At 40.4% G+C, this 17,227-nt stretch overlaps 1 protein-coding gene across 5 annotated transcripts in view; it reads left to right on the top strand.

Annotated features, from left to right (window-relative positions):
- Positions 1-7,707, top strand: part of UPP2 (uridine phosphorylase 2) — a 35,315-nt gene extending 27,608 nt beyond the window's left edge. For all 5 annotated transcript variants that reach the window (XM_080671267.1, XM_080671265.1, XM_080671266.1 and 2 more), the window contains one exon: positions 6,479-7,707. In XM_080671267.1, the coding sequence (XP_080527393.1) occupies positions 6,479-6,630 (152 nt within the window). In that variant the 3' untranslated portion in view covers positions 6,631-7,707. The remainder of the gene's footprint in view (positions 1-6,478) is intronic.
- Positions 7,708-17,227: the final 9,520 nt, after the last annotated feature.

Below are 17,227 nucleotides of genomic sequence, written 5' to 3'. Positions count from 1 at the left end.
CTCCCCACCCATGCCCCCACCCCCCTGTTGTCCATGACCACTGGTTAGGTTTATATGCATGCATACAAGTCCTTTGGTGATCTCTCCCCCTTACCCTCACCCTCCCCTACCTTCCCTCTGCGGTTTGACAGTCTGATCGATGCTTCCCTGTCTCCGGGTCTGTTTTTGTTCATCAGTTTATGTTGTTCATTATTTCCCCTAGATGAGTGAGATCATGTGATACTAGAAATACACTTATAAGAACCGAAAAGGAGACAAGCAATAATGGTTATGCTGGGAGACAAATGAATCAGGCAGCCTTTTCGAATGGCCTTTCTGTCCCTTTACCATACCAGCTGACTGAACCCAATCTGACTTCATACTAACGTGATGATAGCTAATGGTTTTACTTTATAAATAACAACTTTTTATTTAAACCAAGGTCTTCTAGAGACCCCATTGTCCTAACTCAGAGAAGTCACTCACTGAGTTTGGACCTTTTTGCGTCCACCTGAGACAAGGAGGTCTTGGATCCAAGTGGATTACCGCTTCTTATCTTTATGATTGATAAGGGATCTCACCATACATCTCACTTCATCAGAGAAGCCATGAATGACTGCCTGAACTAAACCTACTCACATTCACTCTACTCACGCATTCTACTTCACTTCTCTGCATTGCAATGGTCACTATAGACTATATTTTGAGTTTCTTTATATATTAACTTACATATTACTTTACATATATTAGTGCATGAAGGTATGTATTTAGCATCTCCACCCAATGTAAGCACCACGAGAACAGGGATGTTGTTTGTCATTTTCTTGCTTTATCCCCAGCACTTAGAATATCTGCCATGTGGACATTCAGATATTTGCTAAATGATCAAACAAACAAATGAAAAGAGTGGCTACTCGACTGTTATTTACCATGGAAAATGGCTATAGCAAATTCAACTGGTTCCTTCTGTCCCCAGCCTCACCAGTGGCTTGGAAGGATTATGGAGTGCCTCTCATCTGTCCAAATAGGAACAGACAAAGCCTTAAGTTTAAGCCTCCCTTTTCCTAGAAAGTTCAAATGATATTTCTGCTTTATCTGTACCCCTGAATCTCTTGCTACTTCATAGGTGGACAAACTGCTTGAAACGTGTTATCCTGATCTCATTATCATGAAAAGAATAGTGGGGTCCAATGCTGCATTAACAAAGATTCGGGAAGGGGACCAGTGGCATTCACAAAATTATTCTACCCTGAAGGTCTGAATCTCCAGAATACTGGAACCCCCTGTCCAATGCTGCATAAATGCATTCATCTATGATTTCATAAGATGCACACATCTGTCCCTCTCTTAGAGCAAAATCTATTTTAATTACACCCCTGACATTCTGATTAAAGATGATAATCCTTCTGCACTGTGAATTTGTGATAAGTATGTTCAATTTGTATCCATTTTTAAAAGACAGTGCTGCCTTCTGACACACACTTGCTTGCATGGCACTATATGAAACCTAATATTTATCTGAGATTAGATTCTGCTTAAATCCTCTTTGTCTTTGGAGTTCGCAGCACTCACCATGGTTTTTCTTTAGGGTAAAGGAAGAATTCAGTGTTATTTCTTTTGGCAGATGCTGGTAACTCGGGGGATACATTCAGACTTCCTAATATTACTTTATTACATTTCAATGAAAGGGAGCAAAATCGTGCTTTAATTCCATTTTATGTTCTTGTGCTGGTCCCTGAAATGAAGGATATTGGGCTTTAGGAACTGCACGGTGATCACTGATAAAGTAAAAAGGATTCTATTCAGTCTGGGGCTGGAGCGTTTCTTACCTCTGAAGTGGAGGAAAATCGGGGTTTTGAAATGTTATTATATAAGACTGTGGAGCAACCAATTGCAGCTCTCTTCACCTTCATCAGAGAACAAGAAGCTGTGGCTCAGAGAGGGTCTCACAGTTACAAAGTCGCTGAGCTGGAGTTCGAACACAGCTCTGTCCCTTTTCCCAGCAGCCTCCCATGGATACACAGGTTCATAGCCTCTGTTCAGAATAACAACAACGAAAAAGCAGATGTTTCTATTTTAAAAGTTGTGAACAGAGGGTTGTGCTACTTTAGCAAACAAACCCTAAGGGCTAAGCATATACCCAGAGGGTTAGTGTTGGAATCAAAGCGTTAAGTTGATTTATATTCCTTAGTATGCATAGCGGTTATTTTGCCAAGAAAATCAGTCATTGTATCTGGGAAACCAGGTATAAATGGCTAGTAATTCATTTATTGCTTTTACAAAGACAACATTTAACAAAATGGTTTCTTCTTACTTTCTTGGGTTTTATATATTTTCAGTCAAGATCAGCATCTATAGTTTTATTTGATTCATTTTCATTCTACTCTTCTTCCCTCTATTCCAGTCCTCCCTGCCCATTACCAACCCATCACCCATTAGAGAAACATGTAGGGCCACAGCTCAGCCCTTTGTGGGGTTGGCATTGCCTTTGACCCACCGGTCCCCTGCTCTGCCCCAGGGAGGCATCCTGGGCTCCCCGACTGGAACCCCCACCCCCAGCACACCAGGCTCCATCCTCTGCCATCCTGACACATTTCTGGTTGAGAGTCCAGCATCCAGCAGAGGTCAGGTCCCCAAGGTTGCAGCTGAACCTCATAGTCCTTACACCAACTAGATGATATGAGACACATAAACTGTGAGTGTGGACTTGGGAGAGAGATACCTCAGAGATCACCTGCTCCTTTCTCCGAGAATGAAATGAGGCCTAAAGTGTGTATGTAACCTGCCTGAAGAAACACGGCTAGGTCGAACAGGTGGGACTAGAACAAGATCTCCTGTCTCCTCACCCCCACTCCCTCCACTATCCCATCAGGCGTGAAAGAGCAGCATATTTTATCTATTGACAGATTACTCATACTCTTCTTTTTTAAAGGCATTAGCAGAAGCTTTCAATGAAAGATGAATGTATACTATAACTTAAGCAAGGTAAAGAGAATAAAAAGCACATATTTAAGGGAGTAGCTGGGTATTTCTCAATACCAAAGAGGCTACCTGGGAGTGCAATGCTAACTCTAAAGACTTCTATTTAGTTCTGAGTTTTCTGGAGGCCAAGTTGAAAATGGAAACACACTGAGTTATACAACACTCATTATCTAATTTTTTAAAAAAAGCATTTGAGTTTACCATAAAAACTTTATTCAAGGGTTAAACTTAAGTGAAATTATCAGCCGTATGATAGTGGACAGTGTACTCAATAACACTTTTATAAAAGATATGGGATGATTCTTGATAGAGTTAACGCTAAATCTTGGTTCTGTCTAATTCTGCATTTCTTTGGAAGCCTAAAGTTCTAGGGTCCAGGTTTGCACATTTGTTGTAACTTGACTTGATTCGGGATAGAGTTTAAAGTCTTTAAAGCAATAGTTCTCAAATATTAATGTGCAAATAACTTAACTGGGAAGATTTTTTAAATGCAGATTCACACCCTGGCTCGGTTGGTTGGAGCATTGTCCCATACACTAAAAGGCTGGGTATACATGGGAGGCAACTGACTGATACCTTTCTCTCTCTCTCTCTCTCTCTCTCTCTCTCTATCAATAAACATACCCTTAGGTGAGGATAAAAATTTTAAAAATAAAATGCAGACTCACTGCCCTCTCGACCTCTCCCCCTAGCTCTGCATATCAGGGACAGAGCCAGGGGTCTGCATTACTAACGAGCTCCAGTTTCAATGGAGGCAACCGGTCGAGCACATTCTGAGAGACACCAATCGAGAAGAACAAATTGTTTCTATGCTGCTTAGCTTTGATCAGCCCCTTTGAATATGAATTTTCTCCACTTAGTTGTGACAACAGACTGATGTCTCAGGAGAGATAGAGGCAATACGAAGGCTCTGGATTGTCGAGACGCCTATGCTTTGTACACCAGGCATACAGGGAGCAAACATGGGTCTGCCTGGTGAACTCAAAGCTTGAGGAGTGAAGGGGGCCGTGGAAAGGGCCAGAAGTGGAAGAGGAGCTGGCACAGAGCAGGCTGGGAATGCCCAAGCGAGCCTGGCTGCTTTGCCACTTTCTGAGGCCCAGCCTGTCTGGGCTCCGTTGTCCCTGGGGGAATCAGTGGCTGGCCTTGCTGTCTTTGCCTACAGCTCATGGGAAACTTTCCTGGAAATCCATTCAGAAAGTTGGGGCGAAAGCAGGGCCCATGGACTCCTAAGGATTCATGGGTGGGCTTCAGGGGCCCTGACCTCCCTGAAATTATACACAAATATTGTGTGTGTGTATGCATATGTATAGTTTTGTGAAAAGAGATTCACAAAAATACACAACTTTCATCAGATCCTCAAAGGGACCACAAATGATCCCACAGAGCTGACAACTGTTGAGAGTTCCCGGTGCCGCTGAGGCCTTGAGCTTCGTGTTTGTGCTGGGGTGAGTTCCCAGCACATTGCAGACCTGCCGTCAGTTAGCTGACCAGCTCATTGGTGACAGCCAGGTCACTAAGTGTCCCTCCGCAGGAGCCACCCTCCCTGCCCAATCTGAGGATTCTGGTAGTAAAGTTGTCAGACTTGATTTTGACAACTGGTATTGGGCAATTAATCTGCTTTCATTGCTCATGGAAACAGTAATTTCAGGTGACAATATTGTTATGTGCTGCTTGTTAATGGGGACTCTGGGGTTGAGAAAACACCACTGAGATTGCTCTTCCTTGTTCTTTCCCATCTCTGGCATCACCCTGGAAATCTCCAGATAAAATGTTTAGTCAGCTCCCACTCTGTAAGCTACAGAGCCCGGTTTCCTTTCATCCCTCTTCCAAGGGCAGGATTAGAGAAAAGCTTGCAGCCTTTCCTTGCGGCCGCCAGCCCAGGCTGCCTCCACAAACTTGCTGATCATTAACTTGAAAAGCTGGGGAATTTTCTAGCCCTTCCATTTGCTTGTTTACCCGTCCAGCCAAGTTGCTTTACAACCAAGTGAGTTTTGAATAAAGAGGGTCCCAGGTGATGAAATATTTGGCTCAGCTCAAGTTGTGTATTTCCATTTCTTTTTACGTCGCTGAACAAGAGGGTTCCTTTGACCAATGGGTCAGGGCAGGTCTGCCTAATAGTTCACCACGTGCCAGCTCAGGTGACAGGTGGATGGAAGGGAGGTAACGCTTCTTAGCAGTTTAGGAAGCTGGGAATTGGATGGCTATTTACTAGCTGTGCATACTGAGCCATGTGTTTGACCTCCCTAAGCCCTCATTTCATCATCTGTCAAAAGGGGATAAAAATAATAGCTAGCTCATGGGACAGCTGTAAGGACTAAGTGGTATCATAAATGCCTGGCAGATAGCAAGAGCTCAGCGAAACAGAAAAGATAGCATCTATTATAAATACAATTCATTTCTCCTTTAGAAATCCAGATCTTATAAAGAAGTCTGAAATAGTGGAGTGGTTAAAGAAATAAATATAACTCTCCAGCCCAACTTTATCTCCATGCCCTCGAAGCTTGTTAACATAGCCACATCTCATCCCATCAACCCTGAAATCCTTTTCTAAAATGCTGCAGACGAAGATAGCGATGATTACACTATCAGTTCAAATTGCTTGACACCAATTTCATTGTGTATGACCACATTGCTTGATATCAAAGATTTCATGCGAAACTGACAATCAAAAATTTGTAGGAGACCCATTTTCTCTCTCTGGTTCTCCTTGAAACAAGCCAGACACTGCCATCGTGGTACTTTTCACAAGAGTTTCAGGGGTGTTTTTTTTTTTTTTTTTTTAGCAAAACGTGTCTGTTCTTTTTCCCTACTTCCGCATCTATCATAGGATTTTATTCCCACTCTTTAGAAACTAAATGCTAATAAATTTGCTCCTTCAATGAGTTGATTCTCCTACTTAAGTATTCCTTTAATATTTTTCTTCTCAAATTTCATGAGGGTTCGTACTCACCTTTATTGGTATTTCCTTAGGTCTGCGTTCATAGCTTTTGTTTATTTTATTTATTTATTTATTTATTTATTTATTTATTTATTTATTTACATTCATAGCTTTTATATTTACTTTAATCTTCAGCGAGACGGCAGCAGGCAAACTAAACATTGCACCAAGATGTTCAATGTCATCTAGGAACAATGGCCTGCCCTCCAGTTACATCCTCAAGTAGGAAGAGCATCCTCTAACTGGAAATAGGAGAGAAAACTGAAGCTCTGTGTGTCTTGAATGGCAAGGATCTATCCTTGTTCTTGACAAGCTTTCCCTTAATCTAGCCAATTGTAGAGGCAAGGAGAACAGAGAGTGCTTAAAATTATTTTCATTAACTTATTTAGATGGGGTGTTTGGTGAGAGTCCATAGAAATATGGGTTATACAGAAGGCTAGAGAGGTCCCTGGGTTCCATCTACATGACAGAGAAAATAACCCAAAGTACATGTGTTAGGGACATTGGGATGTTTGGCTAATGTTTCTATACAAAAAAATGAACTCATTTGTTCAGTAATGGTGTTGCTTGCCCTCCTAGCTGCTGTGGTCTGTGTGACACTCCTGGACAGACTCGAATGTGACCAGATCAACTTGCCCCATGATATCCTGGTGGAGTATCAGCAACGGCCCCAGCTCCTCATCTCCAACTTCATCAAACAGCGGCTTGGACTGCGTAACCAGATGTCATAACTGGGCAGCCCAACTCTTCCCTGCAAGTTTGTAGTTCAAGTTGTCATGTTGACATTACATATCATTTGTGGCATTTTCATAGAGTTCTCATCCACATGCTAAAATCATAATAGAGTGATTTTATAAAAACCCCTTTCTCCTAAAAAATGAATTTATCTTAAAAGAATTTAATACATTCGATAAGTTCAGATTTTATTTTAGAAGTCAGTCTAATAATGAAACATTTAAAACTCCTGGACTGTGACATTTGGAGTTTCATATGCAGCATTAATTAAGCTCACATCAAAATAGATCAGCCATTGGTAGACACAGTTCCCAGTCACTGTTTCAGAAACCCATCCAGAAATTCACGATAGAATGTTGTCAGGCACTCTAGGTGTTGGTCAAGTGACAAGAACAAATCATGCACACTCAAAATATTTACAGAAAAAACTGTGAGTGTAAGATAGGTCTATATTAAAAAGCAATCCTTTGGGAAATATGGCATACTTCTTCCCCCTGCATGATCTCAGCACACCACGGAGTAGGATTAGAGGCTTACGTTTGCCTATGTTTGTGGTTTTATCATGAAATATAATCACGTTTATTTTCAAATGAAAACCCTCAGTAATGCAAAGAAGATTCTCATTTTTCTTCAGAAATCACAAATGATTCAATCACCTTCTAGCAATTTTTTTCCTTTGAAGGAGATATATTTTGAGGAGGCTGTATTTTTTATGTTATTTCCATGTTTACCTAGTAAATGGAGAAATTAGTCACAACTGACTTTAGACTTGAGTTCAAAATGTTAAAGCCTTCCTTTTGTGTGACTTTGAAGCAGGTCCTGCCCACACCCTGCTTGTCCTCCTATTCAGTTAGACCCTCTGGGAGGCAGTGTCCCTTAGAGGGTGCCCATGCCCTCTGAGTTGATGCTCCTGAGGGGCAGGGGGCTCATCTAAAGCTGAAACACTTAAGAGTTGGGGAGCATGAATGGGGGATGGGTGCAGGAGAGCTAACAAACTTGTATAGTACGTCACGTTGTGTATATATATTTATATGGTTGTGACTCAAATAAAGTTCCATTTCAACCAGATAGAGATTATTTGCATCTGTTTAATCAACGACAATGAACAATCCCCCAAGAGGTACATCAGTTTGGGAATTACTTTTGGCAATAGATATGTTTGGAGCACCATTTTAAGGTACCCCAATAACTGACCAAAAATCAGAGCTAAAAGTTAAGTAGAGTAATATTGTCATCATTGGTGGAGTATGCACTTTGTCCCATCTTTTGTAGACAAAGTGGGAATAACCAAAATGCTCTTCATAAGCTTTCAAACCCCAGAAGTTTGAACTTCTTTTTTGTCTGCTCCTAGAAAATCTTTATTTATGTTTTATTGAGAGAAGAGGAGGCTATGGGAGAGACAGAAAAATGAAAAATTACAGTTAATCATCCTGTCAACTCCTGACTGGGAGCTTGTGTGCCTGTGCGGTGCATCTGCATAGGTTCATGTCTGTGTTTTCATGGTATCAGCTGCATAAGCCAGAAACTTGGAAACCTCTCTGGTGATTCAGTCTCCTTCTTTCCTACTCCAATCAACTGCCAAGACCTGTTAATTGATTCTCCTAAATACTTCTTCATTTGTTTACTAATGGAAAGCCTTCCTGGTCCTCAAACAAGTTTCCATTTACAGCCATGACCAGCTCTCCTACTTCCATGTTTCACTTCCAAATACCAACACAGTTGAAGTTTAATGATTACTTTTTGGTCCAAAATAGACTAAATAACTTTCTCTGGCTTATTTTTACCTAGGTATAGAATATTGTTTAGTACTTTGCTTAATAAGGACTATTAACTATCAGTCTCAACAACATCTCAGTCAGTTGGAATTTTATTTCTTTCTTTTAAAAATATAGCTCTTGACATTTGGGACTCATTTTGCAGAAGGTTGATAACAACCTATGGACCCACTCTGCAGGAAAAGGCACATTCATATGTCTACCCCTGAATTTGCATATAATTTCATGAGTTCACATACCTTCCTCAGGCTGGATCATGACAGGATACTTGTGTCCCCTATCAAAGACAACAGTGCCTGTGGGTGGCCCCTGCCATACCCCTGCCTTCTCTAGCTTCTTATAATTACTCTCCCTCCAGCCCCCTTAGATCAGGGCTGGTAGCAGCTGTTCCCAGCTGTGCCATCCTTTGTTGTTCCCTAAATCCTGCTCACCCTTTGTAAACAGTCCCATCAGTAAGTTCTGTCAGTTCCCCAGTTTAATTGTGCCACTTGGTTCCTGCTGGGAACCAGAACTCATTGAAGAACCCAAAAATTTTTGAAAAAACACTGACTTGAGAAACTGAAGTCGTTCTATATGATCTCTCCATTACAATATTTTTTTCTACTGCAAGCAGGAGTTAGGATTTTTGTTTTTAAACTGGTAAAGAACTTTTAAAAAGGTAATCCTCTATAAAAATATGTATTCTTGCATTTAAAAGTCCTCATGGAACTCACCAGGGCTTGCAGCTTGAGAAACATGGGTTTTGATGTATTTTCCTAGCCGGGTGCTGGGCATCACATGTATGATAGAATTGAAAGCTTGAGTCAAAGATAGATAAATGGCCTCTATTGCTTGCTTCTGAGCTACGTGTCCCATCATTCTGTCACGGAAGGAAATTAAAGTTGTCTGGCACATACTGCATTGCAGATAGCCACACCATTCCTCGTCAGGATCCTGTGTGCCTCTAGATGTCTATGCACAAATATATTTTTTGAAGATTTGATCTACAATCTTCATTTCAGGATTAGAGATAAGTAAACTAATATTCGGTTATTAGGCTCTCACTTTGTCCCTTTAAAAAAATAATAAAGGAAGCAGGACTTTTCCTACATCTTCCAGGATGTTCTCTATCTTCTAAGAATCCTGAAATGATATCCAGTGGCTCCACAACCCAATGTCTCCTAAGATGAAAACTGAAAATACGTGTAATGTTCAACCTGCTTTGTTATATATTTACTTAACAGTTTCCCATCTCTCAGCTGCTTTTTTTACTCCTTTCAAATAGGTGGTACTCAATATAGAATCAATTTAACATTTATTTCTCTATAATTGAGCATAGCAATTTTCCCTTGAGAACAAAATCCCACCATTAAACCACTTCTTCCCCTCTGAAACGTTAAACATGATTTAAATTTTATTTTTTCATAATATAGCATATATTTTAAAATCATCAGGCAAGAAACCTAGAAATGAATATCATATATTTTATAGAGAATTAGTCAAAATTATCCCACCAAAAGGTAGTTTCTTAGGGTTATGTCCATTTTTTCTAAATGTCTAAAATGTCTTGGAAAATATCTTATTCTCTATAATACCTTAATCAATAACATTGTGAAGCATTGGGCATACCAGTGTTAGAGAAACTATCTGAATAATCTGATTTTTTCCATCCCTTGTCAGAAAAGGAAAAACAGGTCTTTAAAAATATGGGTTCTTCTTTTCATTTTCATATTAATTTATTTTTTATCTGAATTTAAGGTCCTTTGCATTTATATTTCTCCAGACACCACAACCAAAAACAAACAAAAAACAAACACTAAAACAAAAACCAAACAAAACAAAACGCTGTAGCAAACAAAATGTCACCAAATTCCCACTTGCTCTGGGTAAATAATCAGCAGTGACCACCAGTCCACCACTCAGATCTGTTTCCTATACTTCAGGGTCCTCCCATTTCCCTCCTTCCATCGGGACTGGGGGGTTTCACCTGTTACAGAGCTGGTTCCATGATTAATTTAAGGTTGCAATCCATGGACCCACTCTAAGTAAACAGCAAAAGCTAAAACATACATATTTATAAAGAACTTTATGCAAGTTGCAATGCTAGGTGTTCTGAGAGAGCAAGACAGTCAGTTCCTTTAAATAACTCACAGCATATTAAGTTTGAGGCACTATGACAAATATGTGGCTAACTGTAATTAAAAATATAATCTGATAGACTCCAAAAGAGAGAGAGAAATAGAAGTGCTTTGAGGATTCAATAGAGGGAATAAGCATATGAAGGGGGAGGGATTTGAAAGGTTTCTTGGACGCCGAAACCGGTTTGGCTCAGTGGATAGAGCGTCGGCCTGTGGACTCAAGGGTCCCGGGTTCGATTCCGGTCAAGGGCATGTACCTGGGTTGCGGGCACATCCCCAGTAGGGGGCGTGCAGGAGGCAGCTGATCGATGTCTCTCTCTCATCGATGTTTCTAACTCTCTATCCCTCTCTCTTCCTCTCTGTAAAATATCAATAAAATATATTTAAAAAAAAAAAAAGAAAGGTTTCTTGGACAAGGTAAATATTTGAGATGATCTTTATTTAAGGATCATAATTTTAAAAGACTCTGGGGAGGATTTTGCCATCAAAGGGAAAAGGCATGAAATAAGACAACAAAGGAAAATTTAGGACATATGACTAGAATAGTAAAGAATCCTGTTTGGCTGGGTCTGGAACGGTAATTTGGGGTTCTATTATTTGGAGCCTCAAAAGTCAGGTTAAGGAGATTGGACCTTATTCCTCCACAAACGGAAGTGATTGAAAGGCATAGAGCAGGACTGATCAGAAGTTTGTTGGAACTAAGTGGGAGGAGGAGGAGCAAGGTTGAGATAAGTACCAGTAACAAGAAACTGTGCCTGGGTGTGGATGACCAGGACTTGACCTTTCATGGTGTTCCAGGTTAGGGGGAGGGCAGAGATGGGTTAAAGGTAAGCTGAGGCCCCCAAAGACATCCTTTTCTTGTTAGACCCGTCAGCTCCCCTGCTTGTGAAGGTCAGTGCCTTCAAATTTTCACCTAAGAAATCAAGCAGCTAACATATTTCAAAATAAAAATTCCCTCTTCAGGTGAAGCTGGTGTGTTTCCAAAGTCTTTCCTTTTGTTAAAAGGCTCAGCAAAGTTCAGACACGACAGAGCCAGAGCTACAGCTGGGGGAGAGATGGCATTTAAAGGGCTGATGAGTGAGAGATCTCAGGGATGATCTCAGCATCTATGCAGATAAAACGCTTTATGGCTTTGTGACTAATCAAAAACTAGCTTACCCAAAAGGGTATAAAGTTCAATACATTATAAAGTAAAGGCTTAATAAAATTCTGACACATGCTAAACCATGGATGAACCTTGAGGACATTATGCTAAAAGAAATAAGCCAGTCACAAAGGAACAAATGCCGTAGGATTCCACTTACATGAGAGATACTTTAAAGAGACAAATTCATCGAGAAAGAAAGTAGAACAGAAGTTACCAGGGGCTGAGGGAAGGAAGAAGGGAGATTAGTGTTTAATGGGTGCAGAGTTTCAGCTGGGATAATAAAAAGTTCTGGAAATGGGTGGTGGTGATGGTTGCACAATAACGTGACTGTACCTAATGCCACTAAACTATACTCTCAAAAAATGTTAAAATGGTAAAAACTCCTGTATGCATATTTTACTACAATAAAAAATAGTAAATCCTCAATTCTAATTTACTAACTTGCAGGGAGAAAATTCACACAATGTGGGCCGATGGCACATGCCTGCTGGTTGGCATTTCTACAGGGGCTTCTTTGTTCTACAGGAGTGAAATGATCTAAGAAAGTTGCTTAGTAAGTGAGGAATCAGAGCAAAGGAATTGGGTATGGCAATGGCTACCAGGAGAGAGGCAGTTTTGCCTAATGCTCTCATCTTCATTATAGGAATATATCTGCCAAGGAGGCCTGAGTCTTTGCATCAGCCAGTCTGGGCACCCTTCCTCAAGACAGCATAGCCAACCACAGTTATTTTGCAAAACACAGTTCATCAGAGTCAGGAATGCAGTGAGGAAATATGACTAACACATCAAAGCTATAAAAAAGAATGATTAAATCTAAAATATTCACTAGAGAACAGAGAAGCGTGACACCAGGGAGTATTTCTACAGGATTAAAGTCTGTGACTTTAAAATGAAATTTTCTTGCACCAGCCCAATATGCATTGCCCTTGGCATAAATGCTTGGGTGTCCCAGTGATAGTAGAAGACCAATTAATAACGCTATTTTTCTTTTCCGGTTGGTGAAGCACATATGGGACTCTGTAGGATCACAATATGCTACCAGAGAAGGAGAGTAACTGGTACAAAGTGGAGGAAAATAATAAGAAAAAAATGAAAGTAAATACTGAGAGGGAAGGGAGACTAGGAAGAAAGGAAGATGGCTGTGAAATAGGGTGATGAGAAGGACCAAGTCTACTGGGAGTTGTGCAAGATGGAGACCTAGACACCCCAAAACACTTTGGAAGCATCTACCAAAACCCCACGATAGTTCCGGAAGAGAATCAAAACTGGCTCCTGAAAAGGAAGTGTAAAGCCAGAGTAGTGACTTGAGCAGCTACCTGATAACCTGGAAGCTTCAGTTTAAAGCTCATGGAGACATGAGGCCTCCATTTGGGTGAGGTGAGGTGTGGGGACTAAGGCCCAAGAGGGGGAAAATCTGCCCACCTGGTCTTCAGGATTCCTTTTTGGAACTGGAGAAGAGTCCCTATGGCTATTTTTAAAAGGAGGGGGTTTCTTATTCATCATTAATTATGAAGCAGAGTTTTATTCACTTAAAATGTCATTTAAAGATACCACTAGTACATCTTGTCTGTCTCTGTCTAGGCAACAAGGTGGGGTGTGGGGGAGAGACATAGAATTCCCTGAGAGATCCAAACTCTGTATTTGATCCTTTTTTAGGCTTGGGGTTTACATTTTTTATTATATTCTGTAAAACCCCATTTCAAGATATGAACAGAAAATTTGGCTATAGAACAGAGTGTTCCTGGCACTCCTGGCACAAGCACATGCAAAATCATTTGGGGGAACACAGACACACCAAGTAGGCAGGGGATTCTCACAAAATAACCAGTTTCGGTGAAGGTGAGCTCATGATAAGAAGTGACAGAATAAGCAGGTAACATTCGTATGTGAGGCACAGACAGTGGACACAAGGTGCAAGAGAATTAAATGCAAAAACATGTGTTACTAGAAAGGGACTTAGAAAGTGACTACAAAGAAAATATCTTTAAAACGAGTAACACTCTAATAGGAGTAATTAAAGCACAGAGATAAGAAATGCAAAACAACAAGGCTACTTTGAATGATGTTGATGATAATAATAATATACAGCACTGACCACTTGCTAGGTATTTTTCTAAATGCTCTGCAACTGTTAATTCATTTAATCCTCACAACAACCCTGTCATTACTGCATTATAAGGTATTAGTATTTTTCCATTTTATAGATGAGAAAATGGAGGCACACAGAGATTGGCTAACTTGTACCAGGCCACAGATCTAATAAGGACGGGGATGAAATTTGCAGACATTCTTTATCAAATGCCTTAGTTCCTTTCAGGCTGCTGTAGCAAAAATACCATGGACTGGCCCTAATTGGTTTGGCTCAGTGGATAGGGCGTCAACCTGCAGACTGAAGGGTCCCAGGTTTGATTCTGGTCAAGGGCATGTGCCTTGGTTGTGGGCACATCCCCAGTGGGGAGAGTGCAGGAGGCAGCTGATCGATGTTTCTCATCGACGTTTCTCTCTATCCCTCTCCCTTCCTCTCTGTGAAAAATCAATAAAATATATTTTAAAAAACATACCATGGACTGGGGTGGCTTAAACAACAAACATCCATTTCTCACAGTTCTACTGGTGGGGAAAACTAAGATCAAGATGCTGATTGGTGTCTGATAGGGGCCCATTTGCAGGTTCATTGACAGCCGTATTTTCACTGTAACCTCACATGGTAGAAGGGGCAAGGTTGCTCTCTGGGGCCTCTTTCACAAGGGCACTAAAACCATTGTATCTGGGCTCTTCCTTTATGATTTAACCATCTCCTAGAAGCTCCATCACCTAATACCATCACATTGGATGTTAGGATTTCAACATATGGTGTTTGGGAGGACGCAAACTTTCAGTCTATAGTACCAGAATACAGGGTTGTTAAACACTACACTAAACCAAGAACCAAATTTTACTTCCAAGTGAAATTTCAAAATTCAAAATTTGAAAATTATAAAAATGAAAAAATTTGTAATTGTAAAGGACACTTGGTCAATGAGTTAAATAGCACATTAAGCACAGCTGAAGAAAGAATTAGTGAAGTATAAAATAGAACTGAAAAAAAATCTGAAAATGCAGCACCGAAAGAAAAAAAGATTGATAATATAAAAGTGAAAGTAAGAAACAAAAAATAAAATGAGAAGACCCAACATATTACTAAAAGAAATTGCAGAAAGAGAGAATAGAAAGAACAATAAAGAGGCAATATTTAAAAATGTACTGACTAAGAAATTTCCAGAACTGGTACAAGATATGAATATTTAAGAAGCACAGTATAAAGGTAAATCACACATTAAAATATTGCAGTGAAACTATTAAAGGAAACTAAAAGAAAATGTTAAAAGCAAGCATAAAAAGAGAGAGGGGGATTCTCTATAAATGAATAGATGAGCAGCATATATCTCAATAGCAGTAATAGAATCTAAAAGATTCTGGATTATCAAAAAGATAATATCTTCAGTGTCCTGAGGGAAAATATTGTCAAGCTAGAATTTTATACCCAGGCAGAATATGATTAGGTATGAGGTCAATGTAGAAACAGCTTTTAAAGCAAAGGTGAAGAGAGTTCCCTACCCTTCGATTCTTACTAAAAGAACACCTAGATACAGTAAGTCCTCGGATTACATCGGAGACCTGTTCCAACAGCGCCACGTAATGCGATTTTCGCTGTAAGTCGGTACCCACCTACATAAGCACCTACGTCACTCACGTGGAGCACATACACAGCAGTAATGAAGTAAAACGGTAAAAAAATTAAAAGAAAAATAACAATTTCTGACCTTTACTTGTGGTAAATAAATAAAATAAAAAAAAAACATAAAGCATATATGTACATACATTGAAATGACGGAACTTTTTTTTTTATAAATAAATGGGAGATGGCGATGTAACCATGAAACGACATACGTCGAGTCCGATGTAACCCGAGGACTGCCTGTAATGTACTTCAGGGAAACTAAATTGAACTCAGAAGGATGTCTAGGATTCAAGAAGCAATGGTGAGCAAAATATTGGTAAAAATTGACTGAAAAATAAATTTGGAGGAGTTAAAAATCAATACTAGATAACATTAAAATGGAAACTGAAGTGTGATCAGCTAAAAGTATTTAAGAACCCACCATCATTGGGGAGGAGAGTGGAGGTCTGGAATGATGTTAGACTTTATTTAAGTTATTTGTGTATTAAAATTTTTTTCTTTTTATAAATGTCCTCCCCCACTCAAGTTTTATTGAGCTTGTATTAAAACATTAAGGGCTACCAGCAAAAGAATTGACATTTAATGTTGAATATCCAATAATTAGAGTGGAAAATAAAAGAAAAGAAAACCTGATTAATGTAGCATAGAGAAGAAGAAAAACAAGAATGATTAGAAATAGCATGGTAAATAGGGAATAGAATATAAGATATCAGAAATAAATATAAATGTACCCATAAACAGAGTAAGTGTAATTTGACTTAACTCAGTTAAATGACAGATACTCTCAGATTGAAAAGTAAAACAAAATCCAGCTATATTCTGTTTTTGAAAGAACTTCTAAAACATAATGACACAGAAGTTGACATTTAAGAGGGAGGAAAAAAAAAGTACCAGACATATTTCCAGCAAATGGAAAACTAGGTATTAAAAAAATCCCTCTGCCATGCAAAACACCCAGATCTGGACAAACCACTTTACTAAAGTAAAGAGACTTTAAAAGGTATCTATAATAATAAAAGGGTAATATGCTAATTAGACCAGACATCATTCCAGATGTCCTTCCGGATGAAGCTGGGGCTGGAGGGAAGCCCAGGTCCCAAGTGCCTGCTGGCAGCCGGAGGGAAGCCTGGGTCCCAGGTGCCTGCCAGTGGCTGGAGTGAAGACCAGGTCCAGGGTGCCAGAGGGAAGCCTGTGACAGCAGCCAGGGGAAGGAAGGCCTACTCTTTCATGAATTTCGTGCATCGGGCCTCTAGTTATCTATATATATAAAAGCCTAAGTGACCAAATGACCGAACAACCAAATTACCAAACAACTGGTCAACCGGTCGCTATGATGAGCACTGACCACCAGGGGGCAGATGCTTAATGTGAGAGCTGCCCCCTGGTGTCAGTGCACTCCCACAGCCAACTTCCTGAGGCTGGCCAGCCTCCCATGGTCCCTGCCTGGCCCTGATGACCCCGATCGGGGCTGCTGGCCAACCTCCCATGGCCCCTCCCCCCTCTGGCCAACCTCCTGCAGCCCTGATCGGCCCCGATCACTGGACAGGCCAAGGGATCCCACCTATGCATGAATTTGTGCACCAAGCCTCTAGTTAAGTTCATAAAAAATGAGGGGACATCCTTCAGAGACAGAGAAAGCAAAGAGGCCGCCCGCAGCTCAGAGGTAGAGAACATAAACACAGAAACTGGTGCTGTTCTGGGTCGGGGTCAGGGGCCTGTAGCCTGGGAGCCAGCCCCTTCCTGCCTCCTGCTGTTGTCCTGTGTGATGGGAACCAGCCAGGCTCAGTGTTCACATACTGTCTCTGGTGCCAACAGTCCAGTTGAGTAGTTACG

Source organism: Plecotus auritus (genome assembly GCF_963455305.1).
Source record: "Plecotus auritus genome assembly, chromosome: 5".
NCBI lineage: Eukaryota > Metazoa > Chordata > Mammalia > Chiroptera > Vespertilionidae > Plecotus > Plecotus auritus.
Note: the sequence above shows the minus strand (reverse complement) of the source record. Positions and strands in the feature narration are given on the sequence as shown.